Here is a 20,324-nt window from a genome sequence, read left to right on the forward strand (position 1 = left end):
AGTTTTTATCGTCAAATATACTGTTTTACATTTGAGTCTTGATCATTATTTTGATAAAGATTTTACACTTGTTAAAGTAAACATATGCATTTTAATGTTTTAACAGGATTTATGTGGTGTTTAAAAACGTAAGAACATCAATATTGTAAAAGTTATATTTAACTTAAAAATTAAAATTTTAAGACCGGATATTTTGAGTTAATGAAATTAAATATTTTATCTTTTAAGTTTTTGGGCCCCATTTCAGTATCTTAAAGATCTTACTAGCTCTGTTTAAAAGGAGAGTATCAGATATATATAACAGAAAACATAAATAATCATAGTAGCAGTATTTGGTGGTAAATGTAGCTTATCTTAATTGAAGAATATGCTGTGCGACATTGTATGGTGAATTTGCGAACGTAAGTTTCAGAATGCATCGAAACACGAGGATGCTATTTGCTAATCATCTTTATCCAAAGAAAACCATGTAGCCTAAATATCTAGCAGAATGAAGCGATTTTATAAACAACGAATCATGCAATATGCAACACATTATTTCAATGTCTTATTCTTAAACATAACATATTTTAATGTCTTTAAAATGCTACTAAACATTCAGCAATTCCTTGATTTATAGAAAAAAGAAATATCATAAATTACAGAAAATTTTGTGAATGTGCATTAGAATTACTATACAATCTACATTTTATTTTTCAAGCACTTTTTTTCCTTCAAACTTTCTTGCCTAGAAGACTCGATTAACCCTTTCGCGCCGACTGTCACAAATACGTGACAGCATAAAACAGTATCAACCAGGGTAAAAAGATAAAACTGGTAATCAAAGTAATTCTTTAGCAGTTTATTTGTGGGCGGGGTTATAATTGTTTCATTTATTTAATTCTCCATTAGTTAGTTCAAAATAAAATATAGTTATACTTTGAATTAACATTGATTATATATATGATTAAACTAACAATAATTAAATTCAAGGCAAAGTAAGTCTGAGAAATTAGCAACGCCTGCATTTAAGCTACCGTTTTTTATTTATTTACATCCTGATTTTGTACGAATGCTTTCATGAATCACCCGTCCCCAAGGGGTTAAAGCTGTAAAAATGATCATCCCTAAACTTTTGTATATAGCTGTAATAAGTTATGTTAATTTGATTTTAGTATGAAATCCTCGAATAAATTTAGCAAAAACAGCATAATCTAAACAATATCAGATAAAAAGTTCATGTATTTAAATTCTAAAAACTTAGAAAATCATAAATAATTTATAAATCGATTCAAATTTTCCTTTCAAAGGGCACTAAAATAAATTTTTTTTTGCTTTTTAGACAGAAATCAGCTTAAAAATTGTCGATTGCCTAGAAACTTCGAGATATTTTCTATTAACAATGAATTAAACATCTCTGAGCAATCACAAAACATTATTTCAATTTTTTTATAGTCACAGCATGGTTGCCTAGCAACCTAGTAAAATTAAGCTTTCCTCTTTTGAATTAGTCAATGGGTTATCTTAAAATATTCATTTGCGCAGGCGACTTTTTTTTGGCGGTTTTCTGGACTATCGCCAAATATATAAACCTTTATTGCAACCCAATTTACGACCCAATTTTTTCAAAATTTTGTCTACCCCCCCTAATTCAAGTGTCTAGATTTCAAATATGTAAAAAAAATTATATGTTTATTCAGAGAAAGTACGTTTTTGGGTCTGATTTCGTATATTAATTAATAGTTAGCAGTAATTAATTAGCATATTTGAGGTCACCCCCAAGAACCATTAAGATTGACACTTAGTTCGTGAAAATCCGATCATTAGAACGAAAGTTATTCAGGGTGATTCGTTTTTTTTTTTGCGGACTGTACACAGCAAGATGGGCATGGCTGAAAGTCTTCTCGTGCGAAAGAGAGAGGGTTGCCATCTCAGGTGCTGACCACATCATCTGACTGCATTCCAAATTATGTGGCAGTCCTACCAAGCCCTTTTTAAAGATAGAGCCCATAAAAATGAGGCTATGTTGTGTGATATGTGGTATTGGTTGAAATTAGGTTAGTGTAATAGCAGCCTATTCAAGTTCAATAGTTACAAGCACCAGCAGAAATTTTTATTTTTCCCCCTGTCACACCTAGTTTGAAATGAAATAAGACTTCCAAACTAATTAAGACTCTTTTTCGTTCAATATAATGCAACCCTTAACAGTGGTCAGTGATTTTAGAATAGATCACCCCAAAGTGTTTTTGTTATAAAAAAATTATGTTTTTTCCCCCTTAAAGATTGAAGACCAAGCTATTGAAGAATTGTGTGCAATGTATAATATTAATGTAAACCACAAAGAAAAGATTACTGTGTCTAGAGTGCAGCCAGAAGAGATAGCCAGTCCAGTTTGGAAAAGAAAATATTAATGTTTGAGTTTTCCCTCCTTATTTTCTGTTGTACATATATACACATGTTTAATAAAAGTTGTTAAAGATTATTTGTTTTAGTGAAATAAATGAGAAAAATTCAGTGTCACTCTTTTAATTAGACTATCAAATTCATCTTAAACTAAACTATCTCAGCTTATGGTGTAATATCAAATTTTAAAAAAACTAGAACTGCTCAGTTGCCAATGTTTCGGCTGTGAACGCTAATTGATCGAGCTTCTTGTAGCAGTACTACGGCACTTGAGCAACAATTGTGAATATATTAACAAACGAAAGAATTACTTGGAAAATAGTTAAAGAATGAATGAAAAATAAAAAAATTTCATCCTATAGTTGTATCAATATTAGTTTTGAATTAACAGCATATTGGCTCATTAACAGGTCTGGAGCTGCATCTTGTTTAGTTCTCAATTCGATTTTAATGTGTGTATTAATTTAAAAATGACTGAGCAGAAATATTATCGAAATAAAAACAAAAAAGGATGAAAATAATTGTTGAGAATGGTTATCAGACCCGGTGGCTGAGTGGTAGCGCTCCCGTGCCACAGGTCCTGGGTTCGATCCTCGGGCCGGGCAAGGTTGACTCGGACTTTCATCCCTTCAGTGGGTCGATAAATGAGTACCAAGCATGCTTAGGAACTAAACACCTGGAGTTTCGCGTTCGGCTGACCACTTAACCGGAACATCTGCTTTTCTCTGTGATGTTCCCTCTGACGGAACATCAGAAGTCACTAATTCTTTTTATTTCTTAGTATTTAATTACATTATTTTATGATTTTTAGTTATTACATATTTTATTTTTTTGTATTTTAAATTATGAAGGTTTGTATTAATTTAAATAGCATTTAAAAAGTACTCACATCGCTAGGGGTTAAAATTCAAAAATCAAAATATGCACCATAACAGAAGAAACAAGTTCAAAAAAAAATTTTAAATTAATAAAATTCAGTATTTAATAAGAGGAAGTACACTATTCAACTTAGGCTCGAATTGTTAATTACGCCTATATTTAAGATTCTATGTTTATTAAATATTTTTTCAACTGGATGGGGAGGGAGTTCTACCATTAATGGGAAAACATAAGCTCAACTTCAAGGGGTTATTACTAACTGACAATGCTACCATGTCTCTTATAGACATTGAATGAAGGAAAAAAAGGTGGCAGTGCCCCTTCTAAAATGACAATTTTTCGCTCAATATTCGTGTCATTTAATTTACAATTAAGAGAAAAACAGATCATCTTTTTTGTGTCTGAATTTAAAGAAAAAAAATTTCTCTAATTGAAGTGAGTTTTAACATTTCCTCGGTGAAAACTGCTACCAAATATTCCCCTACTTTTCCTCTCTCAGAGGAAATGTATGTCCCTTTGCGGCGATGGGAGTTTTTTCTATAGACAAACTATACTCAAATATCCACTGGAGCTCTTATGTCTGATGACTAACCAGTTTCGATACTTTGACCGCGACAAAAAATTCATCTCTAATCGTAATTTCGACCCCTTTCCAACCTGAACTAACTGACACAAAACTAAAAAAAAATATATAATATTTGCGTTTTTAGAAGGAATTAAAAAGGAGAAAATTATTTTATTTTTGTCAAACGCAGAATCACTTATGAAATTAACTTCCATCAATACCACGCAATTCTTTCGAAAATTCTGCTTCCTACTTATTTCGTTACATGTCTGACAAAAATTATATTCGTTTTTAGTCTACTAGACCGGCGTTCTCCAAATGGTGTTCTGCGAAAAGGTTACATGGGTTAAGAATTTTTTACAATCAATATTGATTTTCGAAACCTGTAATTAAATTTATATCCAATTATATTCCAATATTCATTTAATATTTTCGTTTATTTTTATGAAATTATTTAATTTAATTGCTTGTGAAGAGAGAAATTTCAAAGCAGTGTTTTTTTTCTTATATCCACATAATAAGTAAATAATGAAAAATTCCATTAGTATTTCGAATCAAATAAAAAATAACCAAATTCAACAATGAAAAAGTAAGTTTCTCTGATAATCTTCCTCGACGTTCATTTTCTTCGTTTTTATTTTAATGGTAACTATATTTCAGCTCATTCATTTTCCATTTATACATGCCATTAAAATCAAATTAAGAAGTCAACTATAGGCCGCTCCAGACCTGCGAATTCAACTGCCTGACATAAAAACCAATTTTAAGACTAATATTGTTATAATGAAAAAATTTCATTCTTTACTCAGTCACGATTTTTCCTTGGCCACAGTTATGTTATGCTTTAAATAATCCTATAAGAAACCAATACTGCACTGGGGGGGCCCATACTGGGATGTCAATATTTTGTGACATGGGTCCTAGAAAGGCCAATATAGGGCCTACATTGACCAACATAGAACCTATATTGGCTAAATAATGGATATAAAATATCGGTTGCGTCTGACAATTCTACATAGGACCGACATTGGTTCTAAAGTGGCTGTAAAATATAGGATGAATAGTAAAAATAACGGCCCTTTGAACCTTTATTGAGCCAAGATTCATGAATGTTGGCCCAATAAGAGCCCAAGTTATTTTGCTGATGGGGTAAATATTTTCGAAATAGTTGATAGACTTTCGTTAATTGGGTATAATATAGCCTACGTCACAGGTTGTGTTGTTCCTACTAAATTTAACCCATGAACGTCATTTTCTGCGAGCCTAACTTCAAGTCACAAATAAACAAACGAAGTGTTCGATAGTTTAAATAGCTGCTCGCCAGATTTTATTGCATTATTAAGAAAAGTTATTGAAACTAAATACAACTAAATAAATAACAACAACTAAAACAAATAACAACAACTACTAATAACAATAACTAAATAAACAACAACTAAATTCCATTCGTTTAGCATTGCGTCATATGTTGTTCCTACTAAATCGAAGTAGTTGTGTTTTTTTCATATTATACCCAATTAATGTATTCGCAATTGTTAATTAAATTTATTCATTAAGTCTCTGGGATACGCCAAAAGAAGCTCGATAAATTTAAGGTTTCGCAGTCGAAAAAAATTGGTACTAGACTTAAGAGTTAAAGATTATTTATTCTATTTTTATTAGAATTGGATAACTGAATGAACAAACTTACAGTGAAGTGGAAAAAATCACCTTTAAAATAAAAAGAAATAGCAATATATTTTTTTCCCATTCGTAGACGCTTTAGTAAAAGAATTATTGTCACGGCAGCTTAATGTTCTATACTTACAGCTGGCTGTATAGTTGCGAAAATTCAGAATGTTTTATGATACTATCTAGCATTGCTCATTCACCAAGCTGTTCAATTAATGTTGGGGGCAAAAATAAAAACCTCTTAACTAACTATAAATATAATCATTTCATAATTGTTATGAAAGGAGAATTTTCAAACATTTAGACACAAAATAAGTTATTTTAATTAATTTTAAAGAATTTGTATAGCTTTAACAATAACTTTATTTTGTTTCTGTTAATATTATATTAAAATAAACCGCCGTATATTTCCGAACATAAACTCATTCGTGTATAAGCCGTAGAATTTTGCAACTCGTTCAAATTCAAACAGACTTTAAAAAAAAAAAAAAGAAAAGCATGGTACGCTTGGAAATAAATAAAAAAAGTACCCCCTCTCTTGTAACAACGGTTGCATTGTGGGTAAAAGAGACATAAATCTTACGAATTCGTAAATAGAAGATTAAAAAGCAATAGTATTCCTTTCAAATTTTATTTTATAACCGTCGTTGTGAACAGCAGACCCAATTTTGAGTTTACGACTACTAATGTTCAATTCCGTAGCCCTGTCATTTTGAACCCAGTCCAGAAGACAAGGAAACTCCTGGATCACGCATTTGGAGAAATTTTGCCTTCGTAAAGAACTTTTTGATGCAACTAAACCGCATTTGCGTTACATAGAGAGGGAAACCTCCCACTGTAAGCCCGATGGTAAAGAGGCTCCAACCCATGGTCCGTCTACCACTGAGGATATTTTGCGTCAGCACTGTGGTCGGTGCAAATCGAGTGCGGAATGCGTGACGACCAGCCATCGCGGCTCATTCCTTACAAATTACCCTTTTTATGTGTTCCTTTTTCAATTCTTTTTTAATTTAGGTATTATTAACTATTATTTTATGTTTTGCATGTACGTTTCGCGATATTTACTAATTATCGTTAATGTTCGATAAAAGAAATATTTCTAGTGGCGATGACCTCCTGAAATTTTTCTTAGTGAACCCAATTATAAGGCGACCCTTCTCAAACTTTAGCTTTCGAAAGTTTTCTAAAACTTTTCGGCTATTATTCGGAAATTTACGATATTTAAAGTTTTATTTTTAGAAACTATTTCCTATTTCTATTCGCGATCGCAACGCTCGAGTACGCCCTCTATCGGGAGCCTGTAAATATCAGACATTAATTTATCACGTTTTCATTTAGTTCCATAAAAATCATTGCCCATGACGGACGCCATTTTCTTAGCAGCAAATAAAAATCAAAATTTCCCTAAGGAACAGCTGAAGAACTTGAAAAAACTAACCAGAACATGCCAAATATTGAAGCAGAACACGCCAAGCATTTGAAGAACAATTTCTCAATAATTTTAACCTTTCTATTACCAACAACATAACTTACAATTTCATGATCACTTGCTGTTACAGTTGTATATTAAGGTAAAATAATTTTTTCTGTCTTCAATTCATTACAAATTAAAATGAAGTCAACATTACTTTCGTCATTCCAATAAAGAAATGTGAATTCAGAACGTCAAGAACTGCAATAGTTATAGAATTCTTCTTTGTTATAGAACAGTATATATTTCTGTATCTATATAATTCGGAAAACAACAATAAAGAATCAACCAAATTACTTGAAATAGTGCTGATGATTAATAAATTTTTTTTATCGTTTTCTTGGTAAGTATTTCTTAGTTTTGAAAGAATAGATCATTTCAACTAGAATTCAGCTGTTCTGTTTTTAAGCTACATATTCAAATTCATATCGAGATCTTACAATTATAAAATTTTGATGTGTGGTATGTTATCTAAAAGTAATAAAGGGATAATCTATGCACACATTATTTGAAAATAAAACTTTCAAACGAAGAACATTTCATTTGGAACTCAACGGATTTATAAAGAAGGTAAGTGTTATGATTTTTATAATAAAAAATTAGCTTGTAAAACTTTTTTTTCCTATTTGATGATAGTTCTCTACAGAATGGTTTCTTACGTCTGATTAAGAACTATAAGAAAAGAAACTATATGAAAGTTTTTATTTCAATGTAAAGAATTCTTAAAATCCTCAGTGTTTTCATCATAGAAGAAAAATGGGTGAGAATTTCTCACCCTTTCTCAAAAACAGGGTGAGTTTTCAGAAAGTTAAGTGATATTTCTAAAAACTGAAAAAATACAAATAGACTTGGAAAAAAAATCATTTCTTTTATTATAATACATTTTTAACGTCTTCTATTTTTTAAAGCATTGAATATTTTTGCTGCATCATCATAGAAGATTTTGCCTTTACTAGGTATTTGTCCATCTTACATTAGTGCATAAAAAAATTTGAGCGTCTTACATGAAAAACCGGGTCGCATTCATTTCATCGACAATCACTTCATCGACACACCATTTCATCGACACCACTTCATCGACAGGCCGTTTCATCGACTAGGTCATTTCGTCGACAGGCCGTTTCCTCGACAGGGTTGTTTCGTCGACAGGGTCATTTCGTCGACAAGTCATTTCGTCGACAGGGTCATTTCGTCGACAGGGTCATTTCGTCGACAAGTCATTTCGTCGACAAGTTATTTCGTCGACAAGTCATTTCGTCGACAGGGTCATTTCGTCGACAAGTCATTTCGTCGACAAGTCATTTCGTCGATATGATCGTTTCATCGACAGGGTCATTTCATCGTCATATCATTTCGTCGACGGGGTCATTTCGTCGACAGGGTTATTTCGTCGACAGGGTCACTTTGTCGACAGGTTCATTTTGTCGACAGGGTCATTTTGTCGACAGGGTCATTTTGTCAACAGGGGTCATTTCGTCGACAATATTAAGAGAAGATTATTTTGTAGGCAAAGTCATGCGTAATTTTGAAACTAGTCTTATGATTCTTTTACAATAGACGTTATGCCCCTTGCACTTTTTTGTAATTTAGTATATTTCTGATGAAATTTTTTAAGCCTAGCCTGATGCAAAATCTTAATAGTATGTTGAAGTTGCCGGAAAAAAGCATTTCATTTGAAAATTGCCTACTCCTCTATTCATATCACGTTGCAAAAACGAAACATTAATTGTATTTTACACATTTAAGTTGTATATTACACAATTTTTTTCTAATCATATTTAACACATTTGTTTCTAAGATTAATTTTTAATGTACATTATTGTAGATTATCATCGCAAAAGCAAGTGCAACAACTATTGTGAATGATTCTTGATGTAGGGAGTGAATGACGGGTGAAATTAGGAAGGAAAAAAAGACGGTATAAAATGAATCTGTGAGATAATGAAACCATGTGGTCGATAGATAATTTCAATAACAAGGTTTTTTCGTCAACAGGCCATTTCAGCTGCAAAAATTTTCTGTCGATAAAAAAGAAAATTATACTTATATAACGTTCCCCCGCAATGAGTAAAACGCATTAATACAGTTTAAAATCTTGTCCAAAAAAAAAGAGAAGGAAAAGGAACTAACTTTTGCAATGATAACAATGGTGATGTTTACAAAGAATTTAATCCGAAAAACACAAACCTTTTAGATAGTTAGCTAGTAAGATTACTTCTTGTTTTATCAAAAATTTATATATTCCCTGTGTTTAGATATTTATTTTTTTCAAGCTCAGTTGATTTTTTTTCATATGCAAGTAATCGTTAATTTTGTTACTATTGACATATTAATAAAATTTTCTTACATGAAATTTCAATATTTATATATTTTCTCTTTAAAAGAAAGATCGATATAGGAAAAAAACAAACTAAGTTGTATGAGTGGCTATTACGAAGGTTGGCGAGCGAAGTGAGCAACGGGCTGAACTTCCTGGTATTATAAAAATCTTGGGAAAAAAATGCATGAGGGGAAAAATAAAATGAAAATCCAACTTGGAAAACATATTGAGAAATAATGTTGATAAAAATTTTTGTTCTAATCCTCTTCCTCATGTCTTTGTCAGCTATTCTGCTGAAGAGGGAAGTTTCTGATAATTCTTGTGAAATTTAAATGAAATATTATTTGAAACAAAAATCTTGTTCTCGCATTTCCAGTTTATTTTATTTCTTATTTAATTAATTATTTATAACGTTTTGGCATTTAATAGTTTAATATGTATTTTATCCTATATGTTCCCTAAACATTTATAAGTTTTTTTACCTTATAAAAAAACTTCGTTAATGTAAAAAAAAAAAAGAGATAAAAATCACAATGACTCCACATCCTCGGTATGCGATGCAATCGAAATGATATAAAAAATGGTTCTAAATCAGAGGAGGGGAGGAAACCTGTCTAATTGGTTTTTATGATCTAAAACATTTGGGAAAAAAACGCAATTTACTACGATATAACAAATAAATTGACTTTTGAGTTTATAATTGAGGAGAGTTATCTATATGTATCTGATTTTATTCTCATTAATGTTTTGTTAAAATAAGTTTAGCAAACTTGTTTTTTTACTCAAATGTTAAAATGTTTTTCTGTCCTGATAAAGAAATGTGAATTTTTGTTACCAAAACGAAAAAAGTGGAATTTTGAATGTTGATAGAATATTTTGTGAAATTTTGCCCTTGTGGTTTTTGCTATGCGTGAAAATTTTTATAAATTGTTTTTCTCATTTGTAGTCTATTGAGCAAACTTGATATTTTAAATACATATGCATTTTTTATTTTCATTTTTTCTGCATTTTAGTTTTGAGTCTCCTGGCTTGTTCAGGCAGAAAATAATCAAAATTTTGATTGGCGATAAGTCGTGCTAATAGTGGTCAGTAAGCGTTTGAAAATTGTGTTTTCATCCTGTGTAGAAAATCAGTTAAAAATTTCAGCAATTATACTAGTAAAAAATTGGTCAAATTTTAATTGCAAGATTTTTTTTTTCTTTTTTGTAGAGTAGGAGTTATTTATTCTTACGTTTAAATTCCAAGCTCGACTTTTTGTTAATTTTCTTTTAAGCAAAATGTGTCTAATTTAAATCCTGCAAATAAAAAATGAATTAATTCATCATTTACTTACTACTATTATTATTCTTATTAAATTATACTATTATTATTTAATTATAATTATAGTATAATTCAAAAATAGTATAATTTGATAGTATTAGATTAGAATTGAATAATTAATACTATTATTAAATTCACTATTCATAGAAAATACATATTTTGTGAAGACCAAACACTAACAGGCTTGCAACGTTACGCCCGTGCTTCTAAACAATTTTGGTAAGGTGAGTAGAACTTTAAATATTGTGGGAATCTACAACCGCCTCGGTAAATACCTAAACATCAAGTTTGTGTTCCTATTGTTCTTCGAAATCTCTAATAGTAGTAACGAAACTAAGACTCAATTCGATTGTTCGAATACGCATATTCCTGTCCTAATGTTAAAGATGCTGAACAAAAAGTTTAAAATTGCAATTAAAGTGAACATTAAGAAATCACTTTACCATCATAAAAAACCTAGAATTTTTTTTCTACTTACGCAGATATAATAATTAGGTCTATGATTATTTTCATTTCTGTGAGAATTCGACTGATGTCTATGTTTTTGTTAAAATTTATGTAAAAATGTTGAAAATTTTTACAGCAATAAATATACCTTTCCTCTCCTTGAAATAGTGTCTATAAATTTTCATTGTAATATATTTTTATTACTTTTAATTCTAAAAATATATTTTATTAATTTGATTTGATATTAAAAACAATTTTATTGTTTACGTCACACTATATTAACTGCAACCACGGTCCGGATATCATGCTTGGTAATGTTCTGAAGACAATCCTTACCTATCCTAAAAATAAGTGTCGAGCTATTACGATTTAGATATAGAAAAGTAGATTTCGATGCATCAACCGTTTAAACGCTTCTCAACTACCTATTAATTAATTTAAAAAGCGATCTTCTTTTAGTGCAATTGGAACAATAAACCGCCATAAAGAATTTTACTTTAGTATAAAATTAAATAAGTGCATTTTTTAATTAATAATAGAAATATTTAGATTAAATCTCTAAAATAGTTTCAAAATTACGCATGACACTAGCAACGAAATGACCCTGTCGAGGAAATGACCCTGTCAATGAAAAGACCCTGTCAACGAAATGACTTGTCGACGAAATGACCCTGTCGACGAAATGATCCTGTAAATGAAAAGACCCTGTCAACGAAATGACTTGTCGACGAAATGACTTGTCGACGAAATGACCCTGTCGACGAAATGACCTTGTCGACGAAACGACCCTGTCAATGAAAAGACCCTGTCGACGAAATGACTTGTCGACGAAATGACCCTGTCGACGAAATGACTTGTCGAAGAAATGACCCTGTCGACGAAATGACCCTGTCGACGAAATGACCCTGTCGACGAAATGACTTGTCGACGAAATGACCCTGTCGACGAAATGACTTGTCGACGAAATGACCCTGTCGACGAAATGACCCTGTCGACGAAATGACTTGTCGATGAAATAACCCTGTCGACGAAATGACTTGTCGACGAAATGGCCTGTCGACGAAACAACCCTGTCGAGGAAACGGCCTGTCGACGAAATGACCTAGTCGATGAAATGGCCTGTCGATGAAGTGGTGTCGATGAAATGGCCTGTCGATGAAGTGATTGTCGATGAAATGAACCAGACCCTGAAAAACCATACCTACAGTAAACACGTGATTGCAGAGAAATGTGTTCTGAAAGGGGTTCCGTGGTTCGGAGGGGTTGTGTTCTGTTGTTCGAAAAGGTTCTGAACAATACCTACTGGTAAATAGGGAAGCTAGATAACGGGGCAAGTGTTGAAAATAATGAAGATCCAGGAAGAAAAGTGAAACGGATTTTATTCTAAATGACGTAATTCGAAACTTTTTCCAAAATGCGAGAATTTCGCGAATTTTGAAATTGATTTATAGAATACGCGAATTTCTCGCGGTAATCATTTTTTAATGCGAGAAAAGAAAAAAATATGCGAGATTCTCGCGCTGTAGTGAAAACAATTCCTTTTTTATCCTAAGAATTCCTTATTTTCCGTTTCATAGTTTATAATTTTTTGATAAAAATTGTTGTCAAAATACTTTTTTTGAAAACATAAATGGTATAACATTATGTGTTTATGTATACTTCTTGCATATTCTAATGTTTCAAGTTATATGATTCAGAAAAGTATGAATAAAAATTCGGTACTTATGTATTAACGCCACAGCAGCTACAGATTTGACTGTCTTTAAATGCCGCCAATCTACACCTAAAATTTTTGTGACAAATCATAAAACGAAATACTACTTTATTTAAAAAGTTTATTCAAAGCAGTTTATCGGATTTCGGTGGACAATGGGCAAAATATTTCGCTCCAGAAAAAATAAAATTGCATCTTGTTCTATTTTTGGCAAAACCCAAAGACGCATTTTCGTAGCACAAAAAAATGGTAACAAAAATCGAAGAACAAATCATTTTGGAATTCTTCTGATTTATAAAGCAGGTAAGTGTTAATTTTTATAAAATAAAAAATTTTACTTTTAAGTAGTTTTTTTCTTGATGATAGTTTTCTATAGAATGGTTTTCTACGTCCGATTATGAATCAAAAAAGAAAAAACATGAAAGTTGTTTATTTTAATATAAGGAATTTTTAGAAATGTTTTTTGTTTTGTTTTGTATCGTAAGCATTCTTTACTTTACGTTTTTCAGTTTCTAAGTAATGATTTTTATTAAAACTTAAAATTTTTTGATAAAATTACTTGTCAAAAAACTTTATTTACAAAATTAAATTACATAAAATTATGAAGCTTATGTATACTTTTTGCTTATTTTAATGTTTGAAGTAATATGATTCTTAAAACTATGGAATGTAAAGTTTAAATAGGCCTTTCAGGTTATATCATTAAATTTAGTAAAACTATTTCTCAGGCATTAGGTTTTAACTCTAATAAGAAGATACATATTTTTTTCTGTTTATTTACAAATATTTTTCAGATGTGTTTTGGATGTTCCTTCGTTAAAAAAAAAAGAGATACCTACTTGTTTTCGGTTGTATAAGAAAGAATATCAAAAAATTGTCTTTTTTAAATTTAATAAGCCACATTAAAGAAGGAACGTTGCAATGTTACACGCTACATTAAAGACGTCTCCAGAGTAACTGAATGACGGTTCATATAGAAATCGCAGGTATGCGTCTCATACAACAACGCCCCCTATAGTTCGTTGCGATCGCGAATTCTTAATAAGTTATCCCAATTTAAGCTTTTAATGGCAAGAATTTTTCAGTCTATAGAAAAGTTAAATTCTCGATTTCTTTATTATTAATTAATATTCAAAATTATCATTTTTAAGTTTTTAAATCACAGCATGCGAGTATATATTTATTCAATTTCTTTATGTCGAAATTTAGTTAATGTTGAAATGAATTTTTTAACTGTGTGCATAAGTAACATCAGTATAAAAACAGTGATAAAATTAAAAAATTGACCACCATCAATAACTTTTGATCTAGTGATAGGATTTTCTCGAACTAAAATGTAATCTTAACGGGAGACTTATTCTCGCTCCACTGCTACAACGCCATGAAAGTCATCCTTCTTTAAAAGGTTTTACATTTTTATGCTTATTTTAAACTTATAAAAATTATTCGGTAATGCATCACATATATGTGACATTCCATCACTTGTTCCGCGGGAGAAAAAATTATGTGATGAGCAAATGACGGTTACAGCCGACGAAAGTTTTCATGAAAAAACTGTGACAAAATGTGATAAATTTCACTTTAAACATACGACGGACTCTCTATTTCATATGGCAGTCATAAACAGTAGAATAAAAAAGCGTTCTGAGCTCGATTGTCAAATTGAAAGCGTGTGGCTACAAATTATATTATAGTATTTGTTTTTCCAATAAACGATATAAATTTTTAGCTGCACATGACTGAACAATTTAAACATTTTTAGTATCAATATTAGCTGATAAGCAATTGGAATCAATTTACCTTTTTTTTTAGGGAAAAAAAGGATCATAATTAAGCTGTCTTACTTCAAATTTTGATTGCTGGCTTGTTAAACCCACTTCGTTTGTCGAAACCTTTCCAATATGTAATCAATGGCATTATGAAGTTTTTCCTGAAATATAAGACAGATTATTAAAATTAAGAACATTCCTAAATAACAACGTAAGAATGTTTGAAAATATTTTAAATCCACAAATAAAATATTCTTTATTTTCTAAATTTTAAAAAAAAAGCTACATTTTCATTGACTAGTTCAAATAAGTAGGAGTATGCATCTCTGCGTTAACTCATTATAAGATCATCATTGTATGTATACTTAACTTACCAATGCCTAAAGTTTTTAAATGTTAATAGGAAACAAACGAACTAAAAATAAATAAATAAACGCAATGAAGGACATTTTTTACATAAATGAGTGTCCAAGAGTAACAGTAAACAGTGCGCATGCGTCGTCATTGCATGCGTTGCTATGGCAACCGCTGCTGTTTGATGTTACTCTTGAAAAAAAAAATCCTAAAAAATTATCATATAGCAGCAGTCGCCGTAGCAAACCATGCCATGACGACGCCTGTGCACTGTTTACTGTTACTCTTGAACAATGAAGGTTGGCGTGTGATCCAGACAGTGGCGTACATGAACTTAGGTGCACCCCTTGCAAGATTTATAAATGCGCCCTATATTAGACTTGAACTTTTTTTTAAATTTTAATATGAAACAAAAACACGATGAAGATACATTCGGGTATTTATAATCATTATTTTTATTTTAATTTTAGTTAATAAGGAATTAATAATTGCGATTGAAAGGTGGATTTTAGTAAAGTACTAATGTGGAACATTGCATGCACTTCATAAATTACCACAGTTAAGTGAAATTCATCATAATAATACGAGAAATTTATTCACTTTATTACATTAATATTATCAAAGTTTAATTAAGAGTTATTATTATTTGAAAAGTGAATTAAAAAATATCTTACAAAGGAAAAAAAATATTTTTATTGTAATTTATATGTATGGGTGCACAACCCTTTCTTGATAATAAAAAAAAAGTCGCATGCCCAAGTACTTAGACATGTTTACTGCAATTATGATAATTTTTACACATTTAACGCAAATCTTTTTATCAGTCAACTTAATAAAATATTTGTATGAAATTAAACTGTTCTAATTGTTAAAATTTATTTTAAACTGAAAAGTACCAAACTTATACTTTTGAAAAGTAAAATATTGCTTTCTAATCGAAGAACAGATTTGTCACAAAAAAAAATATAACGACGGGGTAAAAGTGATGTTTGTTTTTTGTTTTTTTTTTTTTTTCATCATAGTACGTAATACTAAAGTTGATTTTAAAACCAATTACCTCTAATGTTCTTAAATGAAAATAAAAAATAGATAAATATTTTATTAAACAACATAAATGCGATTATATTTTAATTAAAAACAATGTATGGGGTCTAAAATTATTTAAAATAAAACTAAAGCATTATAGCTCTAAATAAGATTCAACATTGAGTTGAGGTTCGGTTCAGTATATTTTTAGCTTTAGGGCATTCATATTTAGTGAATTATAAGTGATTTTATGATTGTTAACTCTTAAAACTGTTTTTTAAAAGAAATTTTAGGCTGCAAAAAATTAGAAACTAAGTTCAAAAACAGTGTTAGAAACCCGTGATCGAATTTCGAGTGTTATAACCTTCCTCGTTGGTTATAACAATAGTGCATTAAAAACATTTAGAATTTAAGCAAAAATGTGGAAAAGCTTAACTGAAAAATAAAAAAAAGAAGAAAAACAATTGAAAAACAACTTGGATTGACGATGAAATCGGCACAAATAAAACACGTCGAAAGTTATCATTAAAATGCCTGATTCGAAAATCGCAAGTCGTTATAATATCAGATTAAAAATACCAAGATTTTCGTCATCCCGTGCAAAAGCGTAGCAGTAACTGTTGAAAAAACGATTAAAAAAATAAAAAGAACTCCTAGAGTTGCGGTGCTTCTTATATTTGTGTGCCATTTATTTGATGCACAAATAAAGTGCATATTTTAATGCATGATTCGAATGTCGTATTAATACATATTAAAATTCTCGAGCTTTACAAAATCATGTGGAAATGCTTAGCAATAAGTGCTTATAAAATTTTTTTAAAAAAATACTCCCATATTTCCCCTATAATTCTGCCTTAGTTCATTTTCAATAACTATTATTTTATAAATTTGACTTTTTATTTTTCTTAACTAATTCCATGTACTTCTTTTTTTTAGGGTGTTTTTTTTTCTTTAAAATCTTTAAAAAAACGCTGTCGGAGAAACTAGTCACGTTCAACTGTAGTAGTAATTTCAAATTTTAAGTATAGTACAAAAATAAGTTCAGGTCAAAACTAAACCATGAAGCTTCAAATGTTGATTTTTTTTTCCAAGGTATCAAAATGCCAACAAATTATGGCAGAATTACTTCACCGATCCGTAATCCTCTCATAATTTCTTTGCATATTAATATTTTTTAAATAGAAATCATCAATATTATATATATATATATATGTGTGTATATAAATATGTGTGTGTGTGCGTGTAAGTAAAACATAAAAAGCTTCAATTAATCTTTTTATGTTAGTTTCTTCGTTATAAAACAACTCCTAATTTATTACTACTTAATTCTTCAAATCGAAGCACTTTATAATACTTTTAAAAAAACCACATCCTGTTTCTAAATCTATTTTTAACCAACTATACATAAATTTAAATAAAGATATTTTTCCTTTTAAGCTTTGTGGGAATCGCGTGATCTATTTAATTAACCAATAGTAATTTCTGAGATTTCCCTCTCTTCCCTAAATAGAGGCATTTCCGGATTTTTTGCAAGATTTTCCCTACCAGAAAGACTGTTTGCTGATGGAGTAAACATCACTTCTTTGCTCCCACTCAACTAAGAATGATCAAATAAAAGTTACTCTGATTTCATTAAAATCCTGTGTCTGTTTTCCTGCTCGGTCCGACTGCATCATTTTACATATATATATATATATATATATATATATATATATATATATATATATATATATATATATATATATATATATATAATTTATTTAAATTTTATTACATCAGTACTAATAATGATTCTCAAATTAGTTTTACTACGTTATTATAATATTAAACTTGATGTTATTATAATAAATATATATTTCATAACTAATCACTCACCTTTGTCACATAGCTAACAGACCACCAGTACAATTTTTGTAGGGTGACAAAACGTTTAGTGTATTTCTAACAATTCATATTCATCATCATCATCGAAATATAACTGGGCGCCTGGGGCCGTTAGCGGCCTTTTTCTCATTCATCTTGTATTTAACCTTTAAGGTGGTTCTTTCTGGTAATTGGAATAAAAGGAAATTAAATATTTTGTATTTTAGTTAAAATTATGTCACTACAAAAATGAGCTGCAATCGGCCTGAGGTTTATGTCTTCTCTTAAGTTTTCAAGAGTAAAAATTTCGTTGAATCCTGCGGTGTCACAATATATGGTCTTTTCAAAAAATCTGAAGTTTTGCTTTGCAATGTGATGATCTAAAAAATCTATGAACAATTCATAGTGTTAGGTTGGGAAAAGAGATTAAAAAGTATAAAATAAATTAATAAATCAAAAATTTAAGAGAAAAGTATATGGTTTTTAAAACATTTATGATGGCTCATGATCTCATTTACTATAGTGGCAGACATGAAGTGCCGCAACAACACTTGTAAACTTAAAAAAACTACATGAAATTATAGAGATAAGAAAACATACCTGTGGGTAAGCACAATCACAATAAAATGGAGGTACTCCTAAAGGGAAAGAGAAATCCAAATTCGCACAGAGTCTGTATTGAGCAGAAGAAAAAAAAAACACACTTTACAGTTCACTAAAAAAGGATTTTCTTTATTTTTTGTTGAGCATCAGGGGATTCTACAGAACAGGGATGAACACCCCGGACAGCATTCCACACTGGCCAGGCCTTCTTTCATTACTAAGTCCGGTGGGAGGAACTGGAGACAGCTTAAAAATTCGAAAAGGCTGTGGGGGGTGACAGCACTAAATATTAAAGAAGAATGAATTGGATATGTCATGTTTCATCAGGAAGATCAGGTGGTTCCAAAATAATCAACTTTGAGTCCTTGAAAAACTCCTCGGTACAGAAAGAATAAAGGATCGTATCGCCAACATGTCGATGTAGCTGCAATGGCGGAACAAGAACGCCACTTGCAAAAATTAAAAAAGAAACTCCGTCTCTCAAAGAGAGGAGGGGGAAAAATGAAAAATCCCTGTTAAGGGATCGTAGAGTATTAATACGGAAGTTAATTCGAATGCGCCCGCTCAAAAAAATGGGCGATATTTATAGAAACAGCAAGAAGTGGAAGTTAAACTCCCTAAAATGGGACTTGAAGTGAATAGACTTGAGGCACGTGGGGTACAACGTGCCCAAAAAGAAGAAAATAAATTTTTAAATTAAATAATATGAAATCACCAGCTAGCCATAATATTTAAGTTTAATTTAATATCTAAAGAAGGTTACATAATAATTAGTTAATTAATAATAAACACAAAAATGGTAGAGTACGGCACATCGCCAGGAACATTCACTAAGCCATATGTAAAGCAGACTGCGAGGGAAGAAATGTTTTTCTCCCTGCATACCAGGGTTGCCACAGTCAAGTCCTCCGCCAAATGGCGGTCTTATCTTAAGCGTTACTGCCCATTTGGCGGTGCCGCCGCACACTCCCCCTGCAGTGTCAGCGAAAGGTGACGTAACGTCGGGGGGTTTGCACCACCCGACCACAACGGGTTGTTTGTTTGTCCGTTTTAGCACTGGAACTTGTTAAAACTTTAGGTGTTTCAGCCAAAAATGCTGGTTTGAGCCTGTCAATCGAGATTGTCTGTCTTTTCCCTTTAACCTGCAGCTCAAAAGTTTTTTCATGTCGTTTAAGAACTTCGAACGGTCCGTCATATGGCGCTTGGAGGGGTTTCCTGACCCCGTCATGACGCACAAACACATGAGACGTTACTCTGAGTCCTGGGTGAATAAACGTAGTTCGCTGACCATGACTGGAAGTTGGTACCGGGCGTACGCTGGCAAAGTGTCGTCTGAGATCCTCCAGGAGTTGCTTGGACGAAGACTCTGCAGGAGTGGGATCAAAGAATTCACCTGGAAGGCGTATGCTCTTTCCATAGACGAGCTCAGCAGTTGTCGCTTCAACGCCCTCCTTGAACACCGAGCGAAAACCCAATAATATTGTTGGAAGGGCGAATGCCCATTGGTCAGTGTCGTAGGCTTTTAAGTTTGCTTTTAACGGACGATGAAATCCTTCAATAAGTCCATTTGATTGTGGGTGGTAGGGAGAAGTTCGAATTTTCTTTATTCCCAACAGCTGTGAAAGTTCATGAAAGAGTCCGCTTTCGAATTGCCGTCCTTGGTCTGTTGTAATAACAGTTGGACATCCAAATCTCGTTATCCATTGGTTATAAAAAGTCTGCGCTATGGTATTAGCTGTTATATCTGATATGGGTACCGCCTCAGGCCATCTTGTATATCGATCTATCATTGTTAAACAATAGTAATTACCCTGAGAAGGAGGAAGAGGGCCAACGAGGTCGAGATGGACGTGATCGAACCTCTGCGACTGGTCTGAAAATTTCCCTAACGGTGTTTTAGTGTGTCGCGTTGTCTTGGACTTTCGGCAAGGAATACATTG

General features: G+C 31.4%; 1 protein-coding gene and 1 long non-coding RNA gene across 4 annotated transcripts in view; one reads left to right on the forward strand and one right to left on the reverse strand.

Annotated features, from left to right (window-relative positions):
- The window catches only part of LOC107444495 (inhibitor of Bruton tyrosine kinase), a 62,901-nt gene extending 60,408 nt beyond the window's left edge, over positions 1–2,493 (forward strand). For all 3 annotated transcript variants that reach the window (XR_015432698.1, XM_087159934.1, XM_087159935.1), the window contains one exon: positions 2,262–2,493. Coding sequence is in view for 2 of the 3 variants with exons in the window: in XM_087159934.1 (XP_087016060.1) it covers positions 2,262–2,390 (129 nt within the window). In the remaining variant the exon portion in view is untranslated. The remainder of the gene's footprint in view (positions 1–2,261) is intronic.
- LOC147814163 (uncharacterized) overlaps positions 1–18,942 on the reverse strand; it is a 37,491-nt gene extending 18,549 nt beyond the window's left edge. The window contains exons 1-2 of the long non-coding RNA XR_015432700.1: positions 18,382–18,942; positions 14,614–14,699 (exon numbers count right to left, since the gene is read on the reverse strand). This is a non-coding gene — a long non-coding RNA (uncharacterized LOC147814163). The remainder of the gene's footprint in view (positions 1–14,613; positions 14,700–18,381) is intronic.
- Between the last annotated feature and the right edge of the window lie 1,382 nt (positions 18,943–20,324).

This window comes from Parasteatoda tepidariorum, chromosome 3, assembly GCF_982258835.1.
Source record: "Parasteatoda tepidariorum strain Cologne lab strain chromosome 3, Ptep-v5.0, whole genome shotgun sequence".
Lineage (NCBI taxonomy): Eukaryota > Metazoa > Arthropoda > Arachnida > Araneae > Theridiidae > Parasteatoda > Parasteatoda tepidariorum.